Raw genomic sequence first — 11,404 nt, 5'->3', positions numbered from 1 at the left:
CAAAATTTTTGGATTTTCCGGCCTGCTTGTTCACGATTTGTCAAACCACTTGCGTTGAGAATAATGATAAATTCGCCTTTTCTTTCTACAATTTTCGGAAATTCCAGTTTGAAATACAACGTACACAATTTACTTCACATAACAGAAAACATAAAATCAACAGATTCATTTTCCAGATTTTCGGCGTACGATTTCGAAAATTATCTACAGACTCTGAAAAAATATGTTAAAAAACCGACTCACATACTCTAACAACTTGTAAATCAAATAGCAGAAGAACGCTTGCTCAGAAATGATAAACCCAATGGTTTTAAAGAATTAAAAATCAAAGGTTTATGTTTTTATTTCAATGATTATATATTTTGTTCAAAACAATCTGACAGCTATTGCCTTATAAATGCTTATGAACCAATAGAAGTTCAAAGATTTTCTTAAGACAAAAAATTTGTTATAGGGAAAAAATTTATAAATTTAAGAATCTGTAAATAAATCACACCTTTTAACAACTTTTCAAAAAAGTCAACGCGGTTGAAATACGCAATGTCAAAGAAAATTAAGAGAATAGTTTTAGCAGATCCGGAAAACATAGCCACACCATGTAAGTTTTATATTAATGACTTTTATATAATATAGACACAAACTACAAAAATTACAAATGTTCTATTCTATGTAGATAAGAAAACAGTTCCAGCATGCGAGAGTTGTAAATCCTTAGCGGAGGGACTGAAAATTTTGCAAGGTAAATTAATTTACTTAGATACAAAATATGTTTATCAAACCATTAATTATTGTTTTTTTCAGAAACTGTGGAAAATTAAAAAAAAAAGAATTTAATTGTAAGAATTTTTTCATATTTTATAAAAAAAATATATATATATTTTAATTGTTAATTTACGTTTTTATAGCAACCGTATCTACTCGAAAAGATGCAATATTTTCCAGTATATAACATTGAGGGCCTAAACACAATTGAATCAAAAAATTTTTCCGAAAACTCTCATTTGTTTATAAGTAGTAACTTTGTAAATATAATGCTAGACGTTATAATAACTAATATTTTTGGCAGATTACCACTATGAGGACATTATTAAACCATTCGGTGATGAAAAACTTAAACTATGTGTTGACAACCGAAATTATAATGGCATATAATATCGATGGGACGCACGGCAAGAAAGGTCTTTACAAATTTTTATTCAGCCTTATTGGGTAAATAACATTATATTTTTTTAACTTATTATTAATTATTACCATTATGTTTTTATTTTTAACAAATTGCATCAAGGTATTTATTTTTCAATTAATTATTTTTTCTTCGTAGAATCGATAAATAGCATAACGAGTTGTGATGAGCCTCATGTGCAACTTAGGAAGGCAATGCAGCTGCACAAGAAGCGAGAGTCTCGAAAACGAAGTTCAGACAAAGCTGAGCAATCAACAAGCCAAACTACAGATAACACTTAAGAATATTTAGTAACTACATGAATTATTTCTTTGTTCTATTTTTATCCAAATCACGAATTTTTAGCGTTAATTACTTTTATACAATTTTAAAAACTTGTATACAATTAAAAAAAAAAATTACTGAAATGTACAATGCAATTGAATTTAATTTGGTTTAATTAAAATTTTTTATTTTTTTAAGTTTGCTCAAAAGTCAACTCAAGTATTTATTTTATTTTTTACTAAAATGTTTTCTTTATTTTGTTCTTATAAAAATCTCGAATTTTTGGCGTTAATTATTACTTTTATAAAATTTTAAAAAGAACTGAAATGTGCAAAGTAAATGAATTTAGTTTGATTTAATCAAAACTTTTGTTTTTATTTAAGTTTGCTCAAAAATTAACTATAGTACTTATTTTATTTTTAACTAAGATGCTTTCTTTTGGATATTTAATGTTATTAGAAAAGATAAAAGATATAGTATTTATTGTACCTGAAAGCTTTTATTTTAATAACATTTAATGAAAAATGCATTTTAATTTATCTTCGCAAGTTTGAAATACTTATATACATATTTATTTTTCTTTTCAAATAATAATACTTAAAAAATTCAACAATAATTATTAGCAAATCTATGGTTACTAAATAAAAATGTGTAATATATTAAATTATATTTAATCAAACATTTATTTTATTTATTTTCATGAATTTATTTTATTTATTAACTCCGAAGCTCGTGGTTTTGGTCAATAATTAGCCTAGAATTTGTTTGAGTATTTTGAACTAGTGTGAGACTGGGATATTTGGTCCATAATTGGACTAGTATGATTCTGTCTATTTTGAACTAGTATGAGACTGGTATATTTGGTCCATAATTGAACTAGTATGATTCGGTCTATTTTGAATTAGTATGAGACTGGTATATTTGGTCCATAATTTGACTAGTATGATTCTGTCTATTTTGAACTAGTATGAGACTGGTATCTTTGGTACATAATTGGACCAGTATGATTATGTCTATTTTGAACTAGTATGAGATTGGTATATTTGGTCCATAATTGGACTAGTATGATTCTGTCTATTTCGAACTAGTGTGAGACAGGTATATTTGGTCCATAATTGGACTAGTATGTTTTTGTCTTTTTTGAACTAGTATGTATATATGTAGGGTATATTTCTGATCGAAATCTGACAATTGCCATATCGTAGAACATTCCCGTGTTAAAAATATCAGTTGCTTGTATGGAAAAAGGTAGTTGCCTGACTAGTTGGGCATGCAGTTCATACTAGTTGTGAGGTAGTTTACAACTAGTACACTTGACTACAGGGTACTTGTTCTACTACTGAATGCGCCACCTAGACACAAACTATTCTTAGAAATAATTATGAAATACCTATTCGCCATAAATAAATTAAAACAAGTGTAAAGCTACACTTTAAATTGAATTAAAAATTTTGCGAAAAAATGCGTACGAGCGTTTAAAAATTCTAGTCTCACACTTATTTCGATAGCAATAATTAATATTTTCATACTCAGTACAGATCACAATGGGTGGTCCTTGCCTTTTATGCAAAGCGTACAACTACATTTGCCAAACTACATAAATTATAATTCCGTAAGTAAATTCTACCAAAAAGTTAAACTGCGTATTAAAATTTTAAGTATGTACTACAAGCTGTCAATTGAATATATATTATAGATAAATCACTCAGCTGATTGTAGCGCTCAGCTGCACGAAAGTGGACAAAATCATAAAAAAGCTATATGTATTCATAAAAGTAAACATATTTAGGTAGGTACGTGCAAATATATGCTTATTTATACTTGAGCTCAAAGAAAGAGTGTTTTAGTTGAACACTAACAGAGTTGAATGCTTTGCATCAAACAGCGCTGTTAAATGCTGTAGCAGAAGTCGCAACATCGACTAATGCCAGGGTTCCCAAAGTAGGTGCCGCAAGCTTATGCTAGGCGTCATTCATCTGCATTTCTTAACGACAAGAAATACACCGCAAGACTTAAAAATGTTATTGGATGATTCTGTGAAAATTATGAGTAATTAATCATTAACCGACTTCCAAAAAAGGAGGAGGTTACCAGTTCGTCGGAATATTTTTTTTGTTTATGTATGTTACGGCATAACTTTGGACCATGTCAACCGATTGCGATAATTCTTTTTGCATCGGAAAGGTACTGCCTCAGAGGTGGTTCCATACTAATCTGGTGGATCATGAGATATATACATATATATATTTTTTTTTATATGATAGTTTAAGTCGGTTTTTTTTGCTAAAAACTACTTGTTTTAACATGACAATTTTGGCTAAGATAATAGTAGAAAGTCTTTGGTAAGAAAATTAAAAGACAGTAGACAAGTTAGTTTGCAAGATTTTGTTTAAGCTCCCTTGCCAACTTTCATGGTGAAAAGCTCTTTTGACAGAAACCACTTGTATTTCATTTTGCTTGCGCTCCTCCAACAGTCCCAATGGAGGAATTAGTTTAGCACTGGCGGGCAGCGGAATTTTATTTATTTTTTTATTTAATTTTGTTTTGATTTTTAGATGTCAATTTAATTTAAATTTTTTCGGTTTTAAGCTTAATTTTTAGATTTCATTGTTTTAAAAACAAAAAAAGTTTTTTTAGTTTCATAAAATTTTAGAAATTTATTTTTCTTCTTCTGTTTTTAATTTTTAGAAATTCATTTTAATTAAAATTAGCTTTTAAGCACTTATATTTTCGTTGTTTAATTTTCTAAATTTAAATTTTAGATTTTACTGTTTATTATGTTTTAGGTACTTTTTTTTGTTTACCTAATTTGTAGATTTTATTGTTTTAAAGGGAAACGTTTTTTTTTTGAAATTCGTTGGTTTTTAAAAATTTGTATTTATTTATTTTTCTTAATTCTTTCTTTTTTAATTTAATTTTCATTTTGTTTTTAGATTTTATTATTCTAAAAATAAAAATATATATATTGTTTTAATTTCATTTAATTTTTATGATCATTTTTTTTGTTTCATTTTTTAAATTAAATTTTTACATATTGCTCTTTTTAAATGATTTTTTTATTTTATTTTAGGAACTTATTATTGATTTTTTTATTTAAATTTATTAAATATTATTTTTTATTTCATACTAGCCAATGCCCGCTTACTTCGCGGCGCCTAATAAGAGCTTTGTTAGCCAATGCAAAATAGCGTTTAAAAACCAAATTAGTCTGTAAAGTCAAAATTTTTGATTTAAGTAGAAACCATTAAGGCAGTATCCTCCTCACACATGGGCCAATAATAGTAACGCTGTGATACCATATGGGATACCAATCCCTTTCGGTGTCATGAGCTTTACCGTTGGTCTTATTTCCACCTGTGAGATCTCTGCCAAGCGTGCGTAATATTCTTCTATGATCTTGCAACTTCAAAATTGGTGCGATGCGTATGCCAATAAAAATTCTTATAGGGAAACTCAAGAGCACAGAAGTGCGTTTTCTGTTATAGGAGGGCCAGGAATCCTCGCTGTCCCACAGGATCAAAAGTTTTCCGCTACATTGCTAAATGAGTCGTGTGATCTCTTAAGTATCTTTCAAATGAAGCAACTGATATACCTACGGTGATCTTTCCTTGTTATATCGCCACTTTTACAATTCATGGTAAAATTTATGAACTGATTTCTGGGTAGATGCAGGACCGCATGATCGTGCTTGAGGGCGCCAGAAAAACTTGAGCCCATCCTTTATTTAGATATCTGAAAACTAAATTCGTATAACTTAAACATAGGGCCAAAGCAGACCAACCACACGGGGTCTCTATACATTTCGGCTGCAGCGCCATCCATTGGGTTCATTTTCTGCAAAACCATTGCTTACCATAAAATGAATACGTGTTATGAATTTCAACCTTCACTCAAAAGAATTTTCTATCATACAGGTACATTGCTCACATTTAAAATTTGAACGAAATCGGTTAATAAATACGATTTTTATAAATAATTCTACTCCAGCACCACCTAGCGAGTTTTCTAGTAGCATGTAATTGGTCCACATATGTATGTAAGATAACCTCCGACAATCTGACGTGGCGTCCCCGATTTCTTAATTTTTTTGGCAGCAACAACGAAAAAAAATTAAATTTTTAGCGAAAAACCTTCCACACAGAAATAAAAACAAAATTAAGTTTGTGATTATATCAAGGCGAAATTTTGAGAACGGTCTGTTGCTAACTCTAAATATAAACAACGACGCACTGGAAAAAGTTAATAAGTTCAAATACCTAGGAATAATGATCGACTATAAACTAAAACAAAAAAAAAATTGATTCTATACTTTCAATTAGAGCTCTAGCAATATGTACATCGGTGAAAACTGCATTTAATTCCATACATTAGCTTTTGCGTGATACGCTTACAAACATACAGACAAACTTACCAAAATTTTATATTTGGCTTCTGTTGATCTAATAAACCCCCTATTATTTTTTCTTTAACATCTATTATTTACAGATATCGGCCTGTTGCAATTTTATTATTCTCAAATACTCTCGTTTCATACCCATATGGCAACACTTAGTTTATATTATAAATTTAACTGAATCAAAGTTTTCAAATAAGTGGCAACCCGCTTCAAGAATATTTACAAAAGTAAGCTTCCTAATCCTCTTTAGTTTAATACGGTAGACAAACGGGCTCGATTATTTGCATAACCAGCCTTTATTTGCTTTGACTCATGCATTTTCCTCTTTGAAATGTGCATAAGCAGCCGAACAAATGCACGAAATTTTTGGAAATTAACTCGGGTCCGGGGAATTTTCAAAGACAACACTGGTAAAAACGGCCAGTTGTTATCTTTTGTACAAGTAAGCAAATGAAGCAGACGAGTTTCGCGTACGAGGTAGCCGAGTTGTGAGAGGTGTGGGCTACAAGCCTGCAGCTGTCAGGTTCGACCTTCGGTTGGAGCGATTGCGAAACAATTTTTATTTTTATTATTTATTTTATATTTTTTATTTTATTTTATTTATATATTTAATTTTACTTTATTTTGTTTTCATTTGCTTTATTTTATATCACATTTTTTATCTTAATAATAATAATAGATTGGCGCTTACACATATGTTAGTGTTTGGCCGAGCTTCTCCTCCGACTTGTGGCGTGCGCCTTGATATTTTTTATCTTACTATTAGTTAATTTGAATTTTTAGAGTTGAATTTTATTAAAAAGTCAACAACAACTAACTCAAAGCAAAGTAAAAAAATATAGAACTTATAAAAAAAGAATGAAAAAGAAAAAGTCTACTGGCCGTGGGACTCGAACCCACGACCTTGCGGCTGGTTTATCCGCATTACTGCCGTCTGTAGGTGTAAAATTTTAATTTGCATTTATACTTATTAATTCTAATTAATTTTCTCCGTCTGTCTACCATATAATATTCGTATTGCAATATTTCATTTATTTTACAAATTTTAATGAATACAATTTTTCAATCAGTTGGCAAATCCCTTAAAATTATTTTCAGCATTAAAATTTACTAGCTTCTTTAGTTTGATGCCAATAATGCAATATTTAATTTAAGCTATCAATTAAATTAAATTAAAGTTTTCAAATAGGTGGCAACCTGCCACAAAAATATTTTCAGCTGTAAGCCTTTGTAAATTTCTTTCTTTTGACAGCCATATTGCAGTATTCACTTTACCGTAACAATTGAACTAAACTGAAATTTTAAACACAGGTGGCAACTCTCTAAATTTTCTTCTATATTGGAAGCTAGATCTTTAGCGATACATCGGTGAAAACTGCATTCAATTCCATGTTTTCGACTGATGCGCGTACAAATATACAGACAGACAGAGATACAAAAATTCTAAAAATTGTTTATTTGGCTTCTGTAGCTTTAATAAAAACCCACCATATTAATTTTTCTTTAACATCTATAAGGTACAGACATCGACCTGTTACAATTTTATTATATGTATAGATGTAGATCGAAGAAGCTCGGCCAAACACTAACATATGTGTAAGCGCCAATCTATTATTATTATTATAGATGTAGATATAGATTTCATTTATTTTATCAATTTACTACAATAAAAATTTTCAAACAGGTGGCAGCCCTCCCTAAAAATATTTTCGGCAATCAAGTTTCCTAAACCCCTTCAGTTTGATACCCATATTGTAATATTCAATTTATCTTATAAATTAAATTAAATGTAAATTTTTAAACAGGTGGAAACTCTAAAAAAATATTTTTGGCTGTAAGCCTTCTTCAGCCTCTTTCTTTTGAAGCCCATATTGCAATATTCATTTGTTCTTATCAATTTACTTAAACTCCAATTTTCAAACAGGTGGCCACTCTCTAATTTTTTTCTTCCTATATTTTAAGTTAGACCTCTAGCAATACATCGGTGAAAACAGCATTAATTTTAAGAGTAGGTGTGCCGCGAAAAAAGTTTTGGAACATCTGGACTAGTGCATTGCAAAGCGTGAGTAACCGACGCCTATGGAAGTTTGTTTGTATGTATGTATGTTTTCTAAGTTGTTGTAGCTGACACTTAACAGCTGTGTGTTGAATTTTTTATTTCTTTCATTAACATTAGTATTATTATTATTGTTAGTGTTGTGCTTTTGGGGCTTGCTTAACGCATTTTTTTCCTTGCCTAGATATTTTAATGTTAGTTGGCTTAAAAAGGCCAAATTATTGCAAGCGCTCGTAAGCGTTTGTTGTCGCGTGAGTGTTTATTTTTATTACAACACACGCACGTCCATGGAAAAATATTAAGTACTCAGGCTTATTTGGGATATGGTGGTCATAATAGACATTAAGATTTGTATCTTATACGTACATAAGTAAGTATATGTACATATATTAGTTTACATGAACGTTTATGTATGAATGCTCAAATGCTTTAATAACTACACATACAAAAATATGTATGTAAATAGATAGGAAAAATTACAAAGTATGTAAGTATGTTACCTTATTATAAACTCTCTTCACTTTGTCCAGGTGCGCATTATGCCTTATTACTGGCAAGTCTTCATTATTTATGCGCTTGCTTTGCATTCAAAAATGAATTTTTTTTTCCAAATTAGGCTGTGCAGAAATTTAAACATAAAAAATAACTTAATACTTAGTAGTTCCCAGTCGAAAATGTTGTAATGCATTACATGCGTGATAAATAATATAATGTGTTTTTTACGAGTTCTCGATAATGTTAATGCTAACTATGTAATCAGCATTCTAATGTATTCAAAAAGTTCCAACAATTTCATATTAAAACACATTAATTTCTCGATCCTAGGTAATGCAAAATTGAATGCCCCACTTTTCCTAGGACATCGCCTTGGGGGAAAAAATGCATTTTCGAATGTGAAAAGGGTTGTTTTACTGATTATTTTTTTCGATTACTATACATTACATTTTCCCACTGGGTTTTTCTGCTTAGCCAATAATTAACTATTCCTCATACGCACTGTTGCACAATTTTCAAACCGATTTACATGCGCTTTGTTTTAACGTAATTATTCAAATTTGGCGCGGTTTTTACTTTCCAATAATCAATTGTGCAATTAATAAAAGTTATATATGAGGTACATATAAATGTTGTCAGGTGCTTATTGATATACAATCGAATTGTTTGGCGTTGCAAACGTGCAACATAATCAAGACTTTCGAACATTATCACTTTCTTTTTATTAATTTTAGAAGGTGATTTATCACGTTTTTGAAGTAATATTTTGCAAAGTGTCAACAAATGTGTTTTTGCCAAAATCTAAATTTTATTATAGATTGCGGTAGAATACCCAGCCAGTAAAAATGCTTGGAAGATTTTTGGTTAAGTCGATAAGCCTCTTAGCAATTGGCGTGGTAGTTTTAGGACTAAAGCTAAAAAAAACGCAGATTTTATTGTTTTTTTTTTCGGCAGAAATCCCTTCGTTAAAAACGTTTGTAACGCAACTTTCTTTTGTAGGAGAATAAAGTCTACTTGTGAAGTTAACGCAAATTATAACAAAAATTCGCTCCACCTTTTGCTAAAAAGTAAACAAAAGATCTGTGTACATTTTTTAGCGCATATTTTCAAACACGCAAAATTTTGAATTGTTTCACTTTTGAAGACCGTGTGCGATATGACAGGATATCCCAATAATGATAAGAATAATCATACCATCTTAATAATATTACCTACCGTTCTTTAACTTATTGTTATCATCCTATGGAAAATATTTCAGAATCAAGATTTCTCAAATACCTTCCGGTACCCGTATTATAATATCTCTTTTTTATTAATTGAATAGAGTTAAGTTTTCTAACAGGTCACCACACCTTCTCAAAATATTTTACTTTAGCCTTCTTTAAACTCTTTAATTTGATATTTCATAATATTTCATATATTTTCCAATTTAACCTTTTTGGAAGGTTGCCACCTGTTAGAAAATTTTATTCTAATTTAATTGCAGATATAAATTTGATATTGCTATATGGGTATCAAACTAAACAGCTTTAGGAACATTTACTGCCGAAAATATTTTTGGAGCGGATTTCCACCTTTTTTGAAAAATTTAATTCAGTTGGGGTTAGGGTGATAAAATAAGGTAAATATTAAATTAGTACCCCTTAGAAGAATGTGTGCGATATGTATACACGAGATATGAGATTACAAATTAAATTTCCAGGAGAAAACTGATACTTAACTTACTTTCTAAATACCATCGAAAATACACACATTCATAGCAAATAAAGCATGCTTCATGAATCGAAAATTTGTTTGAAAATCTCATTTTGGCTGCGTTTCTTTATTCATTCCGGATAATCCCATTTCACAGCCAGAATAAACAGAATGCGATTGAAATATACGTTAACATATCATCAGGAACGTTCTAAAGAATAAGTAAACAAAAAAGTTTATTCCAAACGTTCAGAATGAATAAAGAAATGCAGCCTTTATAAAACTCCTCAAATCTGTGTTTTTTTTTATGACGAGGCCTTAATGGTTTTGGGAGGGAGTAACAACACAAAAACATTTTTAAAACGCAGTCAAGCACACTGGGTATTTGCCAGTTTTTTTTTTTTTTAAATATAGTTCACTCTAAAAAAACCATAAAAATCAAGAACATAACATCAATAAAGTTTAATCAAATCGGAATTCAAAAAAAAAAAAAAACAATAAAATTACGAAAAATCAATGGTAATTTGTAGCTACTTCAAATTTGAACTTTATTTTACTAGAATTTAATGGCTCTAACGCTGCATACTTAGAAATTTTCTTAAAATCTAAATAAAAAGTATGAAATTTTGAGGAAATTTTGTTGACTTTTTTTATGTTTTTTTTTTTTTTACAAAATTAATTATAATATTGGCATAAAAAGAGTAACAAAAATTAAACAATAAAAAAATATACAGTCAAAACTTTACTTCTCTTGTTCTACTTTATCCCGCGTGGTTTGCAAATCATGCTCCATCGAATTTGAATATCATTATCAACAAGTGGTATTGGCGTAAGGTAGGTCCGGGCATAACTCACACGACTAATATACTGATAGAAATAAGCAATAAGCAAAGCAAGTTAGCGATAGTAATGCAACAACAATAAAACCAAAGACGAAATAAAAGAAAAATTAAAAAAAAAAAACAGTTAACAAATATTCAGCAATAATTCGTGTGCAAATATCCCAAAGGTAGGCCAGAAGCACCAGAAATCACTTTCACTTGTTGGCCGGCCAACTTTGGCGCATATTTGACGCGATGGATGTCTTGAGTATGCTTCGTTGTTGTTTTGTTATCTTTTCGTTTTTTACTTTAGTGGCTTCTCCCATTTTTTTTTGTGAATTTGCATTACATGAACACTCTTCGTCATTTGAATAGTGCAACTTTTTTATTCCTTGGTGTTTATCGTTTTCCTCTTGTTTATTTAACGAGCATTAATATTTTATAAAAACTAGTGTTCGCCCAGCGGTTGAAATTCAACCGATAAAATTAAGGAT

General features: G+C 29.9%; 1 protein-coding gene across 1 annotated transcript in view; it reads left to right on the top strand.

The window, feature by feature from the left end:
• The first annotated feature begins 540 nt into the window (after window positions 1-540).
• Window positions 541-11,404, top strand: part of LOC118740077 — a 35,056-nt gene continuing 24,192 nt past the window's right edge. The window contains exons 1-2 of the mRNA XM_036471570.1: window positions 541-598; window positions 674-739. Coding sequence (XP_036327463.1) covers window positions 541-598; window positions 674-739 — 124 coding nt within the window. The remainder of the gene's footprint in view (window positions 599-673; window positions 740-11,404) is intronic.

The sequence above is a fragment of the Rhagoletis pomonella genome, unplaced genomic scaffold (genome assembly GCF_013731165.1).
Source record: "Rhagoletis pomonella isolate Grant_MI unplaced genomic scaffold, Rhpom_1.0 Rhpom_scaffold_00005, whole genome shotgun sequence".
NCBI lineage: Eukaryota > Metazoa > Arthropoda > Insecta > Diptera > Tephritidae > Rhagoletis > Rhagoletis pomonella.
Note: the sequence above shows the minus strand (reverse complement) of the source record. Positions and strands in the feature narration are given on the sequence as shown.